General features: G+C 47.3%; 1 protein-coding gene across 3 annotated transcripts in view; it reads left to right on the top strand.

Moving 5' to 3' along the window:
• The first annotated feature begins 286 nt into the window (after positions 1-286).
• Positions 287-18,619, top strand: part of LOC110509922 (SMAD family member 6b) — a 26,804-nt gene continuing 8,471 nt past the window's right edge. Inside the window, exons 1-3 of one of the 3 annotated variants that reach the window (XM_021591141.3) lie at positions 287-1,907; positions 3,244-3,300; positions 4,409-4,495. In XM_021591141.3, coding sequence (XP_021446816.3) covers positions 1,124-1,907; positions 3,244-3,300; positions 4,409-4,495 — 928 coding nt within the window. In that variant the 5' untranslated portion in view covers positions 287-1,123. Of the gene's footprint in view, positions 1,908-3,243; positions 3,301-4,281; positions 4,496-18,619 lie in introns of all 3 variants that reach the window. The other 2 variants (XM_090223076.1, XM_090223075.1) reach the window with 2 other exon arrangements.

Genomic DNA, 18,619 nt, shown 5'->3' with positions numbered 1-18,619 from the left:
CTCAGGAGAAAATCATTCTGTTCAGATTGTGCTTTTATAGAATGAAAATCAGAAATAATTCAGATTCCATACAGTATTTTACTGAATGGGCGTTTTCTTGTCATTAAATATGAAGTGTTTCCCTGAGATAAATGTGTGGATTGCTGTTTCGGTAGGTTAGTAAACATGTTCAGTGTGATATAAAGTTCGTGGGAAGAGTTGAACGTGTGAGAGAAGAAAGGTGGATGTTGCGCCTTTAAGAGTTAAGAAATTTGAAACCATGTTTGCGCAACAATCAGTGCGGCTCACAGCCGCCAAAGTGTCTAGACTGGCACATGATGGGAATCAACCAATGGCTCCAGAGCTTTCCTGGGGCCCCCGTGTGTGTACGGGCGAGTGTATCCGAAAAGAATAGCAGGGAGTGAGACTGGCAGCAAAGTAATTCAAGTTTTCCTTTAAACCACTCCTGAGTCTTGAATCGGAGTAGCTACATCTGCATCCGTATGTTTGAGCAGCATAAAAACTCAATGTACACTTTTTATTTCGGGGTTGCAAACGGATTATTCTACACTACGGTGGAAAGTAACATTGGAATCTGAATGCGGCAAGGATTATTTGGGATTATTTCGTGGTGAAGCAACTCCATCGATGTGCCGTCAGAAGGATTCTCAAGCGAAGGATTTAACCAAGGCTGCTCAAAGTCCAAGACAAAAACCGAACTATTTTGCTGTCGTTTCATGTGGTAGCTATAGTGTAGTTATTGGAGGAATAATTATGGTATAGCCTATGAATTGCTGCTCGGAACATAGTTTTGGGGAATTGTGTTGCCTCTGTAAAGACAAAACGTTTTCATTGAGTTGGTAGACTATATGGTTGTAGGATATAACAGACCAGTAAATGCATGTATGTCGCATTCTGTTTTGTTGTGTAATCTCGTTACATTTGACTTTGTTTAATGCAACATACAACCGTAAATTACATTCTAATGCTGCGAGTTAGTCATAAATCTACGACCCCCGGTTGCGCATGTAGTGCGCGCCGTTTACAAAACATTCATGTTGTGCGGAGACCATAAATCAATGTGGAATCCTCACAGACCTGGACGGGAACAATACGACACATCCAAAACTGTTTAAATTGTCGTATGTTCAGGTCGAAACGCTCAGGTCTTATACGGCGACTCTGGAGAAGCCGTTTAGTCCCAGACAGAGACGGGGGAGATGGGAGAAGCAAACGAAGCGAGGAGTTTCGGGACGGTTCGTGTGGCAGTAACCCAGAAAAAATTCCCAAAACGGAGCTCGGGTCGGTGACCCGTGCCTCGCCATCTCTGGGAACTTTCGACGAAGTGTGCAACACAGACCTCACGGACAGCGCAGAGTCGGCGCCGGGGGACAATTCGGACCATGGTCAGGGGGATGCCATGTGTGTCCCCGTCCCTCATCACCGAGGCTCTCAGCCAGAACACGAGAATGACAGTAGAACGGTTACTTGCTGTTTGTTTCGAGACAGGGATCCTAGACCTCGGAGCCCCGTCTTGACCCGGGGTATTCGAAACTCTAGTCCCCGCGATGGAGGTATCCTCACGGGACGGGAGGGGAATATTGGCTCGGTGGCGGAGCAAGAACTCAAGAACGTTACCTATGCTCTTTTGAAAAGACTCAAGGAGAAACCGCTGGATGCCTTGTTGGAGGCGGTGGAGTCGAAAGGAGGGATGCCCAGTGACTGTGTTCTGGTACCCCAGACGGAGCTGCGTTTAGGTGGCCACTCGACATCTCCCCCATTTCTGCTCTGTAAACTCTACCGATGGACTGACCTACACCACTCGACTCAACTCAAAGCGCTGTGCCACTGTCAAAGCTTCCGGGCATTGGACAGCAGCGAAACGGTGTGCTGTAACCCCTATCACTACAGTCTCTTGTGTGGGCCAGGTAGGACATCTGAGATTGGTTACAATCGCACACTTTTACCCCCTTCTACACATATCAAATCTGTATAAATTGAAAGGGTCTATTTTTTAGATAGGTTTACGCACAAGTGCGCATAGTGAGGCTACACGTATAGATGCTTTTCCAACGTGAAAACCAAGCACTGCGTGCCAATAGCGATGCCAAAAAGGTAGGCCCACATTCTACCTGAAGTCTGGAGGATGGTGAAAGATGGGACTCATTAGAAGGCCAGGCTGCGCTAAAGGTGTCCACCGTATGTGAGGTGAAATTAAAACGCGTTATACAGTCACAAAGCCTATTAATAATCACTTAGGGTTATACTTCTCTGCGATTAAGTGAGACATACTTGTACCCTTGAAGTTTTGTTGATGCGCATTGTTGTAAATATTTGGTTGCTTAGCCAATGCGCGGGAGTTAACATTTTCTAGCGAATTGTATGATTACATCAACTGAATTCCAACTGTTGGAAGTGTAGCTAGTATAGTCTCCCTCAAAAACAACCCTGTACACACACTCACACAGAGCTAGAGGGAAAGGGAGAGCTTGAGTTATAATGTCTTTGCAGCGAATCTTTTCTCGGCTAAGTACTCAACAACACATTCCTTTATGTTTTAGTTCATGATATCGATTATATTCATTTGTTTAGTGTTTACGTTATCCATTTGAAGATCGCTCTGAAGTAGCGCTTTGAAAGGCTCTTTTTCCTTCCCTAGGAGGTCCCCCCTCTTGCTATTTAGGTGAAGGAGTGGTGATAATATACAGTTTGCATACTGCTGGCGCCAGGCTGACTAGCTGGGTATCTCACTGACTGAGTACTCCAGCAATTACTGCCTCCACTCTTAAAGAACCCGCAGCCATTATATCCACTCCGTTCCCATGGACTGTTTCTTTGTCCCAGACAACTATTTCGACAGGTCGCCATTAGCTTTCTTGGTTTTATGTTTGGAAAATGCCCTTTGACAACATGTAGCCTACTTTTCTTTTGTGTTCTTTATTTATAGCCGTTTAGTTAGGACCTGAAAACATATTTTATATGTGATGTCATTACGTTTTTAGTTATGAACGGTTGGAAGTGCTTATTCAACAGAGGTGTGAAGGTCTCATATTTTATTCTACATTCTGTCTGAATAATTGTAAATTGATCTGCCCATTCAACCATCAACTGCTTCTTTTTTACTGACATACGCAGATTGTTGTCTGTGTTTTCCCAGTAATCCATGTTACTTATGATTTCATATAGTAACAGATTATTCTCTGATACCTAACTATGTACTTCTACGCAGTACCAAGCATCTAAGACACATATTTTGTGTTTCAGAATCACCACCACCCCCCTACTCACGACTATCTCCCGCAGATGAACACAAGCCACTGGGTAAGTCAGGAAGCAACAGTCATGCCCCCCCTCAGCAACAGTAAGCCACAGAGAGATCTGCTAAATTCACAAGGGGTTTCACTGTAATGGAGTTTTGGTAACATTTTACTTCCCAGCACAGTTTTGTTTTGTCTTTTAAAAGTCATTATATATTTATTAATATAACATTTATATAGTTGTTAAAAACTAAAAGTAATTCCATCTTGTTCCCACTTCATCCAGGCTGTATTACAACCGGCCGTGATTGGGAGTCTCATAGGGCGGCTCACAAATGGCCCAGCGTTGTCCGGGTTTGGCCGGGGTAGGCCGTCATTGTAAATAAGAATTTGTCCTTAACTGACTTGCCTAGTTAAATAAAGGTTAAATATAAATATATACCATGGGTGCCCAAGTGGTGTAGTGGTCTAAGGCGCTGCATCTCATTGCAGGATGTGCCACTACAGTCCCTGGTTTGATTCCAGGCTGCATCACATCCGGCCATGATTGGGAGTCCCATAGGGCAGTGCACAATTGGCCCAGTGTGGTCCGGGTTTGGCCGGTGTTTGTTCTTAGCTGACTTGCCTAGTTAAATGAAAATAAATACCATTGTCTCCTGACTGGTGTAGTGGTCTAAGGCGCTGCATCTCAGTGCAAGAGACGTCACTACAGTCCCTGGTTTGATTCCAGGCTTTTTCACATCTGGCCACGATTGGGAGTCTCATAGGGCGGCGCACAATTTTCACAGAATCGTCCGGGTTTGGCCAGGGAAGGCTGTTATTGTAAATAAGAATTTATTCTTAACTGACTTGCCTAGTTAAATAAAGGTAAAAAAAATCAAAATCAAAGTTATTTTCTGTGCTGGAAAATAAAGTGTTACCGAGCTGAAATGTAGGGTCTTTACCTCAAAGTTAGTCATGTGCCAGTAGATTATTCCTGCTTTCACATGCCTTCTCCTGCTTCAAAATCATCTTGTATTCTCCTCACAACCTCTCTGTTCCTCAGAACATGGCGTTATAGTAGGACCACAACACAACGCTCTCTGGACAGTAGTTAACGCCGAAGTCTATGGTTACAATGGTTTCCATGGAGCTCCGGATTTCACTCCCCTGTCATGTTCTGTCCTTTGCAGAACTATCAGATTCAACACTTTCAACACTGTCGTACACTGAAACTGTGGCCCCCCACTCCCCCGACGTCGCGCCAAGACTCTTCTCAGGTGAGACGCTACTGTCAACCTGCTTCCTTATTGCCACGGAATGCTAGGCCAACATTAGCATTGGGGGCTATTGATTTAGCGTACAGTCCATTGATAGAAAGAGTGACATAGTTTAACACAAAATTCCCTTATTTCATTCCTTTATTGTTTGTTTGGGATGAGGTTTTATTGTTGGTTAATATAATGTTGGAATACAGTAGTAGATTATATGATTTTACTTCACGTCTAGTTTGGTTGGTGCTGTGCTGTGCACTATTGTTTGTGGAGTTCACTCCTAACCAATCATTCTGATCACATAGGGAAGCAGCGTGTTACTGATAGAGAGATCTGATAGGGGTATGAGTACATCTGCCATGCATTAATCATGTTTGTATTCAGATGAAACCCTGATGAACACAGCTTAGCTGTCCAAACTTTGGTTAAATAAATCATTGCATCGGAGCCATTAGAGTGATGATGCTTTTCCTTTCATTATCTACTGTGTTCATTTAGGCTCCAAATGGAAGAAACTACACTGAAACAGGGAGGGACTGACTGAAATTGACCAATAAGAAATGATTGTTTCTGGTTTCCTGTCGCAAAACATTTTGCTACGGTGTGCCTGCCCTGAAAGCAAACAACCCAGTTATTTTTAGTATGATCACCCTAAAGGCAAAGAGGAGTGTTGAACACTGGAGTAGTGCCCCCCCCCCCCAAAGGCAAAGAGGAGTATTGAACACTGGAGTAGGGCCCCCCCTAAAGGCAAAGAGGAGTATTGAACACTGGAGTAGGGCCCCCCCTAAAGGCAAAGAGGAGTATAGAACACAGGAGTAGTTCCCCCCCCTCCCTAAAGGTAAAGAGGAGTATAGAACACGGGAGTAGTTCCCCCCCCTCCCTAAAGGCAAAGAGGAGTATTGAACACTGGAGTAGAGCCCCCCCTAAAGGCAAAGAGGAGTATAGAACACAGGAGTAGTTCCCCCCCCTCCCTAAAGGTAAAGAGGAGTATAGAACACGGGAGTAGTTCCCCCCCCTCCCTAAAGGTAAGGAGGAGTATAGAACACAGGAGTAGTTCCCCCCCCTCCCTAAAGGTAAGGAGGAGTATAGAACACGGGAGTAGTTCCCCCCCCCTCCCTAAAGGTAAGGAGGAGTATAGAACACAGGAGTAGTCCCCCCCCCTCCCTAAAGGTAAAGAGGAGTATAGAACATTGGAGTAGCCCCCCCCCCCCCCCCAAAGGTAAAGAGGAGTATAGAACACGGGAGTGGTTCCCCCCCCCCCCCCCCCTCCCTAAAGGTAAGGAGGAGTATAGAACACAGGAGTAGTTCCCCCCCCCCTAAAGATAAAGAGGAGTATAGAACACGGGAGTAGCCCCCCCCTAAAGGTAAAGAGGAAGATAGAACACGGGAGTAGCCCCCCCCCCCCCTCCCGTAAATGTAAAGAGGAGTATAGAACACGGGAGTAGCCCCCCCCCTCCCGTAAATGTAAAGAGGAGTATAGAACACGGGAGTAGCCCCCCCCCCCCCCTCCCGTAAATGTAAAGAGGAGTATAGAACACGGGAGTAGCCCCCCCCCTCCCGTAAATGTAAAGAGGAGTATAGAACACGGGAGTAGCCCCCCCCCCCCCCCCCTCCCGTAAATGTAAAGAGGAGTATAGAACACAGGAGTAGCCCCCCCCCCTCCCGTAAATGTAAAGAGGAGTATAGAACACGGGAGTAGCCCCCCCCCCCCCCCCCCCCCCGTAAATGTAAAGAGGAGTATAGAACACGGGAGTAGCCCCCCCCCCCCCCCCCCTCCCGTAAATGTAAAGAGGAGTATAGAACACAGGAGTAGTGTCCCCCCCTAAAGGTAAAGAGGAGTATAGAACACGGGAGTGCCCCCCCCTCCCCCCCGTAAATGTAAAGAGGAGTATAGAACACGGGAGTAGCCCCCTCCCCCCCTCCCGTAAATGTAAAGAGGAGTATAGAACACAGGAGTGCCCCCCCCTCCCGTAAATGTAAAGAGGAGTATAGAACACAGGAGTGCCCCCCCTCCCGTAAATGTAAAGAGGAGTATAGAACACGGGAGTAGCCCCCTCCCCCCCTCCCGTAAATGTAAAGAGGAGTATAGAACACAGGAGTGCCCCCCCCTCCCGTAAATGTAAAGAGGAGTATAGAACACAGGAGTGCCCCCCCTCCCGTAAATGTAAAGAGGAGTATAGAACACGGGAGTGCCCCCCCCCCCCCCCCAAAGGTAAATAGGAGTATAGAACACGGGAGTAGCCCCCCCCCCCCCCTCCCGTAAATGTAAAGAGGAGTATAGAGCACGGGAGTAGCCCCCCCCCTCCCGTAAATGTAAAGAGGAATATAGAACACAGGAGTAGCCCCCCCCCCCCCTCCAGTAAATGTAAAGAGGAGTATAGTGTGCAAGTATCAACACGCTATGAGCCATAAATCAGGGTCAATGCGGACAAGGAGCATGGGGGCTGGAAAGTGGAAACCCAATTCCCAGAATTCCTTGTTTATGAGGTGGGGTTGCTTGTTATTTATTGGCCTTGCCAGTTGTCGACCACTGTACATGTTTTCAAGGACATGCTCATGTTATTGACAAAGAAAGTTACTCCAGGTGATAAGAAAATATAGAACCATGTTGGGAAACTGGTCTACTGTCAATACTAGAACTGACCCACATATTGCTTTTCACTGACACATCATCAGCGACCAGACAAGCACTCACAACATAAGCAGCTGAGCTTCTTGTTGCCATCTATGGAAATGAGGTCCAGATGAGGAGACCTGACATCAGGGGTCTCCGCAATACTTCCATGATCATTTTACTCTCCTCTTTAAAAAGTCCCACAAAAAGTCACCTCAACCAGTAACATTGTATGCTGAAGCAACAGCATATTTCTGAAGTTCATTTCACTCGAGTTCGCCCACGTTTCATCGCCTGCCTATGTGGATTTTGTTATCGGACATCAGTTCACCTCCAAAACTAGAAAGGGTTAACAGTTAGTCTTGAGTATGGCAGCCCAAACACACACCCCTAGCCTAAGGTATATTGCCCCCCCCATCTGTATGTTTGCATAAATGGGCAAACTCTGCAGTTAATGAAGTTATTGTGTTGTGCTTTACTCCCTCTGTTGAAAGCCTATTAAGACCAACCAAAGAGAGGGACACATAATGCTTCTATTGTGAAAGTCGGATGGAGGGGGTCTCCTACAATCTAGATGCCACAGCAATGTAGCTATGTTCTCTCTCTCTCTCTCTGCCCCCCTCCCCCCTCTCTCTCTCTCTCTCTCTCTCTCTGTCTGCCCCCCCGTCTCTCTCTCTCTTTCTCTCTCTCTCTCTCTCTGTCTGCCCCCCCTCTCTCTCTCTCTCTGCCCCCCCTCTCTCTCTCTCTCTGCCCCCCCCCTCTCTCTCTCTCTCTTTCTCTCTCTGCCCCCCCCTCTCTCTCTCTCTCTCTCTCTCTCTCTCTCTCTCTGTCTTTCTCTCTCTCTCTCCCTCCCTCCCCCCTCTCTCCCTCCCTCCCCCTCTCTCTCTCCCTCCCTCCCTCCCTCCCTCTCTTTCCCTCTCCCTTCCCCTCTCTCACTTTTTCTCCTTCTCCCTCTCTCTCCCTCTCCCACTCTCTCCCCATCCCCCTCTCCCACTCCCTCTCTCCCCATCCCCCTCTCTCTCTCTCCCCATCCCCCTCTCCCACTCCCTCTCTCTTCCCTCAAATCCCTCCATTCCTCTGGGTAATTGAGCAGTGGAAGGGGGTTGGCATTTTGTAAAGCAGAGTGGAGCAGAGCTCTGGTAAGAGGGGCTTTGGGGGGCTGGCTAGCAGGGCTGGCTGAAGCAGGAAACAGTCCCTTCTGGTTGAAACTCGAGTCCTGTTTGTTTACGCTGGGGGTCCTTGTAGTGCGGAGAGAGACCGCAGACTCACTCCATCAAACTCCCCTGCCCAGCTCGTGGGGTGTTGAAAGGTGAACTAGCGTTATGCCCAACCTATCTTGAGCCGACTGTTTGTTCATAGCCAATCAAAACAGCCCTGAAAGCCCCGCCATGAGCCCCCATAGTCGTTCAGTTAGTTAGTGTGTTGTGTGTCATTCCCAAACTCTTTACTCCCCAAATGTTTCGTTCTCTTGTTACTGTTTACAGGAATGATGGCACATTCCCTAGCTACTGTTGGTTCTACAAACTCCCAACACTTTTAGCTTCCTTCTGAATCTGCTGAAAGTGCAGTTTTTGGGGGAGAGGGAGAGGTTAACATTTCTGATTCAAAGTGAGTGCATTCAGTCCTGTCAATCCACAATGTTGATGTTGGTTGTAATTTGTAGCAGGCACACAGAGCCAGTGACCCAGAGATAACTAAGGGAGGGCTTCTCCTATTGTTGGCCAGGAGAGTTGAGTGGAAATGGAAAGATCAATTTACCAAAGGTCGTCTGTGTGGTCCCTTCACTGCCCCGCCCCCCAGGCTGGATCAAATGACAGGAGGGGGAATAAGGAAGGAGTGCAGCAGGCACACAAATGTTATCATTCCTCAACGTTTAAAGGTCAAATGAAATCAACCTATTCAGAACTTCTTCTTTTTTTAAATTCAGCCTCAGTTTAGTTTATCTGTATGGATTAGATTATTGTGAAATAATTTATCTTTATACTTTACAAATGATCAGTTCAGACTACATTCACAAAAGGTTGTGATTTAAGGTGTAAAAAAAAGAATGGTTGCATTTGGTTGAATAATGTATGATCGCTTCTCTTTATTCATCTTAGAACAGTTGTTGTGAAGGCCTTGCAGCAAACCGGGTGTGGTGCATACATTCTACACAGACCTTTATCATTCCATCACGTAACCTGAAAACACACGACAAAATGTCCCTTGCTTTACAAATAGAAATGTCAACTGGAAGCTTTTAGGGCTTTTAGGGGGCCAGCTAGCGAGCGAGCTATCTCTACCTTCGGTCTAAGGTCTGTAAATAACACAGGGGTAGACCGCGTGTCACAGGCCTGTTTGTCGTTAAGGCCTCATTCATGGGAAAGCCAGGGCAATGCCTTGTGTGAGACGCTCAGGAATGTCTGTCTGAATGACTTGGTGGAGATAACATCGGCGCTGAGGACTCTCATAGGGGTTCTACCAGGACACAGGCTAACTCAGCACTCTACACAAGAACACTATCAAGGAAGAGATCTATTGAACTTGATGTGGAGACTAGAGGCATAAGCAAAGCATACCAGCTCAACCCTTTTTCCTACCGAAGGTAATGGGGGACCATGTAAGATCAGGCAGATTATCAGGGTAGGACCGTTTGATGTTGATTCACGAAGGTAACTATATTTGTTGCGTGTTGCTTCTTCAAAGTGTAAGAGCGTAAAAGAGAGATTCCTTTGCTGGTGGTATTGCATCGAGAGATAACGTGTCTAACTGGCTACATCTAAAAATGAATTGGCTTCCTCTCCTTGCCTCCTCTCTATATTATCCACTGACCTACACAAAGCCCAGATAGTTCAAGGTAATTATGCTGCATGAGCTTCCCGTACTGTTCTGACCTATCCTGGATCCTATCCTGGATCCAAGCTAGCTGCTTTACAGTAATGAGACTGGGTATGAGTTGCACTCTAGTCTTGAGGTTAGGTGAGTGGACCCACTTCCTCTTTGCCCACCCTCCCAAATCATATTTTTTGCGGCTTGTTGGTTTAAGCGGTGCGAGGAGGAATCAGTCAAACAACATCCTGCTTCAGAGCCCCTGTCTGCTCTTGTAGCCTCGCCAGGCCATGAATTGGCCCTTTGACTGTGGGGGCACGGCACTGGAATGCTGGGAAGAGAAGAGGGGGGGCCAGAGTGTTTCAGAAACAAGGAGAGGATGGTGGGGAGGAGGGGGTGGTCGAGAGTTACAGGTGATACGTGTTCGAACATATCGCCGTCAGGACGAGGTTTTGTAGAAATCCGTGTGTGTGTTTTCTATGCTGTGACTGACGCGCTACATTCTCAGCTACATTTCCAGCCACACCAGGGCTGCACAATTCAAGTCTTTAAAGCCCATAGTCTGGTTTTAGCTGCCACTTAATGGATCCATACCTGAACTCCCTGGTATCAATTAATCTCTGATTAGAAGTCAAAGATGAAAATGTACTACTACATACTAAAACCAGCATACTAAAGTGTCTGGGACCCTCAAGGGTCCCTACAGAAACATTATTCTTCCCATCCCAGGGTTCTCTGTTTGACCTGAAGCGATAGCGTTGTCCCTTTGACCTGAAGCGATAGCTTTGCCCCTTTGACCTGAAGCGATAGCGTTGTCCCTTTGACCTGAAGCGATAGCATTGTCCCTTTGACCTGAAGCGATAGCTTTGTCTCTTTGACCTGAAGCGATAGCATGTCCCTTTGACCTGAAGCGATAGCTTTGCCCCTTTGACCTGAAGCGATAGCGTTGTCCCTTTGACCTGAAGCGATAGCTTTGTATCTTTGACCTGAAGCGATAGCTTTGTCCCTTTGACCTGAAGTGATAGCGTTGTCCCTTTGACCTGAAGCGATAGCGGGGTCCCTTTGACCTGAAGCGATAGCGTTGTCCCTTTGACCTGAAGTGATAGCGTTGTCCCTTTGACCTGAAGCGATAGCGGGGTCCCTTTGACCTGAAGCGATAGCTTTGTCCCTTTGACCTGAAGCGATAGCTTTGCCCCTTTGACCTGAAGCGATAGCTTTGTCCCTTTGACCTGAAGCGATAGCTTTGCCCCTTTGACCTGAAGCGATAGCGGGGTGCCTTTGACATGAAGCGATAGCGTTGTCCCTTTGACCTGAAGCGATAGCGTTGTCCCTTTGACCTGAAGCGATAGTGTTGTCCCTTTGACCTGAAGCGATAGCGTTGTCCCTTTGACCTGAAGCGATAGCGGTGTCCCTTTGACATGAAGCGATAGCGTTGTCCCTTTGACCTGAAGCGATAGCGTTGTCCCTTTGACCTGAAGCGATAGCGGGGTCCCTTTGACCTGAAGCGATAGCGTGGTCTCTTTGACCTGAAGCGATAGCGTTGTCCCTTTGACCTGAAGCGATAGCGTTGTCCCATTTACCTGAAGCGATAGCTTTGTCTCTTTGACCTGAAGCGATAGCGTGGTCTCTTTGACCTGAAGCAATAGCGTTGTCCCTTTGACCTGAAGCGATAGCGTGGTCTCTTTGACCTGAAGCGATAGCGTGGTCCCTTTGACCTGAAGCGATAGCGTTGTCCCTTTGACCTGAAGCGATAGGTTTGTCTCTTTGACCTGAAGTGATAGCGTTGTCCCTTTGACCTGAAGCGATAGCGTGGTCCCTTTGACCTGAAGCGATAGCGTTGTCCCTTTGACCTGAAGCGATAGCGTGGTCCCTTTGACCTGAAGCGATAGCGGGGTCGCTTTGACCTGAAGCGATAGCGGGGTCCCTGGCATGCGTACAACACTTCCTCTTATGCATGACTGAGACACATTAGAGTATGGAATTCAACATTAAGAGCTGGTCCATTAACCACTTGCCATTTCCTCAAATATTTTCCATGGCGGCTCTTTTTCACTGGGAGCACATAGGTCCAGAGCTAGCAGCAGAGCTCTGGCTCACTGCTGCTTTCCACTACCTTTAGACTAGCGCCACTACAGGGGGTCTTTACAACTGGAAGCAGATGCCTTTCACTCTTCAAACACTGATTTAAAAGGATTTGATAGGTGAAAGCAGTATGGCTGAAATCTATCCAGTCCTTTTACCTAGCAGTGGTCCAAGAAATGTTACCTTTTTTTTAACTAGGCAAGTCAGTCAAGAAACAAATTATTATTTACAATGATGGCCTACCGGGAACAGTGGTTTATAACTGCCTTGTTCAGAACAACTGATCATTACCTTGTCAGCTCAGGGATTCAATCCAGCATCCTTCCGGTAACTGGCCCAACACTCTAACCACCAGGCTACCTGCCGCCCTGAAGATGGTGAGGAAAGGAAGCCATTTTAGATTGGTCACAGCATATAGATGTGTCCACCTTTATGATGTCATGTCATTCTATGAACAACCTGCCAGACAGACTTCCATTGGTAGTGATTCTCAGTGTTTCCAAGCGACCGTTTGGCATTTGCTGTTTTTTTGTCGAAGAAGCACATTGGTGAATTTCACAAAGCAATGGAAAAACAGTTAAAAACTTGATTAAAAACCCGCAATGGTGAGCTTGTGAAATCGCCTGTAAGACCTCTCCTCTCCAGTGTAGTGTAGGAAGTCTGGAAGCTACATGCCTGTAGAACACAGACCTCTCCTCTCCAGTGTAGTGTAGTCTGGAAGTCTGGAAGCTACAAGACAATTAGTGAGTTTTGAGGTCAACAGACAGGAAGTGGGGATCCTGGTTTGGTGTGTCATGTTGCATTTAGTTCTCTATCTCTCATGTTTTCTCCATTTCTCTGTATGTTACTACTAGAGGTCGACCGATTAATCGGAATAGCTGATTAATTAGGGCCGATTACAAGTTTTCAGAACAATCGGAAATCTGTATTTTGGACACCGATTTGGCTGATTTAAATAAATAAAAATGTACACCTTTATTTAATATTTATTTAACTAGGCAAGTCAGTTAAGAACACATTCTTATTTTCAATGACGGCCTAGGAACAGTGGGTTAACTGCCTCGTTCAGGGGCAGAACGACAGATTTTCACCTTGTCAGCTCAATCTTGCAACCTTACAGTTAACTAGTCCAACACTCTAACCACCTGCCTCTCATTGCACTCCACGAGGAGACTGCCTGTTACGCGAATGCAGTAAGCCAAGGTACGTTGCTAGCTAGCATTAAACTTATCTTATAAAAAACAATCAATCAATCATAATCAGTAGTTAACTACACATGGTTGATGATATTACTAGTTTATCTAGCTTGTCCTGCGTTGCATATAATCGATGCGGTGCGTATCGTTGCTCCAATGTGTACCTAACCATAAACATCAATGCTTTTCTTAAAATCAATACACAGAAGTATATATTTTTAAACCTGCATATTTAGCTAAAATAAATCCAGGTTAACAGGCAAAATTAACCAGGTGAAATTGTGTCACTTCTCTTGCATTCATTGCACAGTGTATATGCAACAGTTTGAGCCACCCAATTTGCCAGAATTTTACGTAATTATGACATAACATTGAAGGTTGTGCAATGTAACAGCAATATTTAGACTTATGGATGCCACCCGTTAGATAAAATACGGAACGTTACGTATTTCACTGAAAGTCGAGATGATAGTTTCCGGATTTGACCATATTAATGACCCAAGGCACGTATTTGTGTGTGTTATCATGTTATAATTAAGTCTATGATTTGACAGGGCAATCTGACTGAGCGATGTAGGCAGCAGCAGGCTCGTACGCATTCATTCAAACAGCACTTTACTGCGTTTGCCATTAGCTGTTTATGACTTCAAGTCTATCAACTCCCGAGATGAGGCTGCTGTAACCAATGTGAAATGGCTAGCTAGTTAGCGGGGTGCGCGCTAATAACGTTTCAAACGTTACTCGCTCTGAGAGTTGGAGTAGTTATACCCCTTGCCCTGCATGGGTAACGCTGCTTTGAGAGTGGCTGTTGTCGATGTGTTCCTGGTTCTCGCCCAGGTAGGAGCGAGGAGAGGGACGGAAGTTATACTGTTGCACTGGCAATACTAAAGTGCCTATAAGAACATCCAATAGTCAAATGTTAATGAAATACAGATGGTATAGAGAGAAATAGTCCTATAATTCCTATATTAACTACAACCTAAAACTTCTTACCTGGGAATATTGAAGACTCATGTTAAAAGGAACCACAAGCTTTCATATGTTCTCATGTTCTGAGCAAGGAACTGAAACGTTAGCTTTCTTACATGGCACATGTAAAAAACACTCTCTCTCTCTCTCTCTCTCTCTCTCTCTCTCTCTCTCCTTCTCTCTCCATTTCTCTGTACGTTACTACCCTTACTCAGTCTCGCTCTCTCTCTCTCTCTCCCTCTCTCTCTCCCCCTCTCTCTCTCTCTCCCCCTCTCTCTCTCTCTCTCTCTCTCTCTCTCTCTCTCTCTGTCTCTCTCTGTCTCCCCCTTCTCTCTCTCCCCCTCTCTCTCTCTCTCTCTCCCCCTCTCTCTCTCTCCCTCTCTCTCTCCCCCTCTCTCGCTCTCTCTCCCCCTCTCTCTCTCTCTCTCTCTCTCTCTCTGTCTCCCTCCTTCTTTCTCTCCCCCTCTCTCTCTCTCTCTCTCCCTCTCTCTCTCTCTCTGTCTCCCTCCTTCTCTCTCCCGCTCTCCTCCCTCCATGTAGTCAGGCTGTCGCAATTTAAAATACGGTTTAAATTACAGGACTGGCTGTGGCTTTCCATCGTTCCGTCAGAGTTTTTGCCAACTCGCAATTTGCCTAATGGAAGCCTGCCATGCTGTTGAACCTAAAGATTATTTGCAGATGTTGACAGGCAATGACTTTATGAAATGTTGGAAATTGTCGCGTGTGCTTTTTGCAGGAACGGTTGGTTAAGTTCGGTTTGTTTGAGAGAAGTTCTGTTTGCCTTGTTTAAGGAAATACTAGCTCGCCGTGTTGTTGTTGAGTTGACTGTGTGTGTTTGCGCCCTAGAGACATACGGGGCGGTGTGTGTGTGTTTGTGTGTGTCTGCTTATGCGTGTGATTGCTTTCGTCAGTGTGTGTGTGTGTGTGTGTGTGTGTGTGTGTGTGTGTGTGTGTGTGTGTGTGTGTGTGTTCCTGCGCTGCATGATGTGATGGAAAGAGGCTACTTGAGACATCACGCTGACAGGAGCCATTTTTCTCATGCCTGGGCCAGATGGATAGGTGGGTGTAGGAGTTTCTCATGCCTGGGCCAGATGGATAGGTGGGTGTAGGAGTTTCTCATGCCTGGGCCAGATGGATAGGTGGGTGTAGGAGTTTCTCATGCCTGGGCCAGATGGATAGGTGGGTGTAGGAGTTTCTCATGCCTTGGCCAGATGGATAGGTGGGTGTAGGAGTTTATTATGCCTGGGCCAGATGGATAGGTGAGTGTAGGAGTTTCTCATGCCTGGGCCAGATGGATAGGTGGGTGTAGGAGTTTCTCATGCCTTGGCCAGATGGATAGGTGGGTGTAGGAGTTTTTAATGCCTGAGCCAGATGGATAGGTGGGTGTAGGAGTTGCTCATGCCTGGGCCAGATGGATAGGTGGGTGTAGGAGTTTCTCATGCCTTGGCCAGATGGATAGGTGGGTGTAGGAGTTTCTCATGCCTGGGCCAGATGGATAGGTGGGTGTAGGAGTTTCTCATGCCTGGGCCAGATGGATAGGTTGGTGTAGGAGTTTCTCATGCCTGGGCCAGATGGATAGGTGGGTGTAGGAGTTTCTCATGCCTGGGCCAGATGGATAGGTGGGTGTAGGAGTTTCTCATGCCTGGGCCAGATGGATAGGTGGGTGTAGGAGTTTCTCATGCCTGGGCCAGATGGATAGGTGGGTGTAGGAGTTTCTCATGCCTGGGCCAGATGGATAGGTGGGTGTAGGAGTTTCTCATGCCTGGGCCAGATGGATAGGTGGGTGTAGGAGTTTCTCATGCCTGGGCCAGATGGATAGGTGGGTATAGTAGTTAAACAGAGGCTCCTCTCCTCACCACAGCTCCATTCATCTCTGACTGTAACTTACTGTGACCAGAGCTTTCAATGAAGGTTGTGTCTCCAAGTGATTCATCTGAAACCACATCCATTAGTGAGCCTCATGGACTATCCTGTAAAGTCGTACTTGACCAAATGATACTGCACCGACATTCATACAGTATCTTGTCTGTGTCCAGCTCGTTAATAATCGGCCAAACGAAAGATAAACAGTCAGGGAACATCGGGAATTCCCCAAAACGATGACTAGAGGACTATGTTTGGCGGCGAGGAAATAATACCCATTTTCAGTGCGGCCCCCCAGACCTTGTTGAAGGCCAAATGCTGCAAAATGAGTTTGACACCCCTGCTTTAGAGGTTGTTTCTGGACAGGCCCTTACTTTCGTTTTGAGTCTAACTGAAAACCATGTGAGAGGGACTGTGAGATGTCCGACCCCTCCCCTTAACTGACCAGAGTAGGACGTGTTAGGGAAGGGGGCTTGTCCAGGAATGTGTAGGGTCTCAGCCTGTCCCCCTGCCCAACCCCCCTGGCCCTCAGCCTGTCCCCCTGCCCTGGCCCCCTGCCCAACCCCCCTGGCCTTCAGCCTGTCCCCCTGCTCAACCCCCCTGGCCCTCAGCCTGTCCCCCTGCCCAACCCCCCTGGCCCTCAGCCTGTCACCCTGCTCAACCCCCGTGGCCCTCAGCCTGTCCTCCTGCCCAACCCCCCAGGCCCTCAGCCTGTCCCCCTGCCCAACCCCCCTGGCCATCAGCCTGTCCCCCTGCCCAACCCCCCTGGCCCTCTGCCTGTCACCCTGCTCAACCCCCGTGGCCCTCAGCCTGTCCCCCTGCCCAACCCCCCTGGCCCTCAGCCTGTCCCCCTGCCCAACCCCCCGGGCCCTCAGCCTGTTCAGTGACATGATTGGCTGTAACACAGTATGACATATTGGTCCTTCCCCATTCATACAACTAGAGACGTATCGTTCTAGTCATTGTATTCATTCTGTTGTAGATGGAGTGTGTGTTCCTCAGGCTACATAGAGGAGTTGAGCCTCTCTGTTTGCTCTGCCCTCTCCTCAGTACACTTTGATGTTAAAGTAGAGAAAACAGACGAAACTGTCTGCTTTCTGTCCTCATTTTCTAAAGACTACTGTCATACATACTGTAGGACGAATAACCCTCCTCCTGCCCACCAGTCTCAACGGGAACACTGTTCCTTCCCTGCCCTCGCTTGTTCACACCAAGTCTTGTGTTTTCTCTTCAGTGATTGGTTGAAGTGAATGTCTAGCAGTGTCCCTTTTTGTTAGAAATCCACTTCTGAGGAAAGAAGGAAGGATGATTCAGCAGATATGACGTTGAATGTGCTCTAGTCCACCCATCTTTACATAGATCCATAATGACCCACACCGTACAGAGGCTACACACAGAGAGAGCACTGAGTGTGCCTTGTTGCCATAACTCTCTCAATCTTCTGCTTGAATGCATTTTCCAATGAACAAAAAAATCACAAGCACAACTGACTGGCGGCCAGCAGGCCCTGTTGTAGTCTGTGTTGTCTGGCTGATGATACAGTCTTCTGATGGTAGAGATATCCCAGACTCCAACCTAAATGTGGCCCTGCTAGATGGAAGTTGCCCTGTAATGATAGTTGTCTCCAAAAACACAGGTCCGGGCCGTACCACTAGACTGCCAGGCAGGGGTGCCGGGAGGGTGTAGGATATTTTAGATTTTCGAGCCTTTCGGAAATTCGAGGAACTTTAATTGAATGAAACATCTCTTGAATGCCCAGTCATAAATAATGGAGAGGCTGGGTTTGTCAAGGTTGTTGTCGGTGGCTGAATTCTATCCTCCCCTGTCGTCCCTGGTTCCCTCGCTCCCCCCCTTCTCCCCCTCTTCTCTGTCAGCGCAGTGGAAGAGTCTAATAACTGGAGGGGAATCTAATCCTTGGCACAGGATGAGAGACATGGGTCTCCCTCCCTCCCCCAGTCTCTTTTTCTCTCTCACTCTCAAGTCTCTCCCACTTTTTTTTTATTTTTGGTGCTGGCTATGGTTGGCAGGGTCTCTCAATATCTGTTGCTTGCTCCCTCTCTCTCTCTCTCTCTCTCTCTCTCTCTCTCTCTCTCTCAATCTCTGTTGCTCTCTCAATCTCTGTTGCTCTCTCTCGCTCTCTCACTCCCTCTCTCTCAATCTCTGTTACTTGCTCTCTCTCTCTCTCACTCCCTCTCTCTCAATCTCTGTTGCTTGCTCCCTCTCTCTCAATCTTTCTCTCTCTTTCTGTCATTCTTTCTGTCTCTCCCTCTCTCTCTCTCGCTCCCTCCCTCTCTTTTTTTCCCTCCGTGCTGGTGGAGGTTGGCAGGAGTTTCCTACACAGTCAGAGCTGCAAAACGGGAAGTTCATTTATCCAGTATGGATAGAAAGATAGATAGAAAGAAGGAAAGAAAGAGAGAGAGAAAGAAAGAGAGAGAGAGAGAGAGAGAGAAAGACAGAGAGACAGAGAGAACGACAGAAAGAGAGAGAGAGAAAGAAAGAAAGAAAGAAGGAAAGAGAGAGCGAGAGAGTGAAAGAAAGAAAGAAAGAAAGAGAAAGAAAAAAAGAGAGAAAGAAAGAAAGAGAGAGAGAAAGACAGAG

Source organism: Oncorhynchus mykiss, chromosome 26 (genome assembly GCF_057628025.1).
Source record: "Oncorhynchus mykiss isolate SJ-2025 chromosome 26, ASM5762802v1, whole genome shotgun sequence".
NCBI classification, from domain to species: domain Eukaryota; kingdom Metazoa; phylum Chordata; class Actinopteri; order Salmoniformes; family Salmonidae; genus Oncorhynchus; species Oncorhynchus mykiss.
Note: the sequence above shows the minus strand (reverse complement) of the source record. Positions and strands in the feature narration are given on the sequence as shown.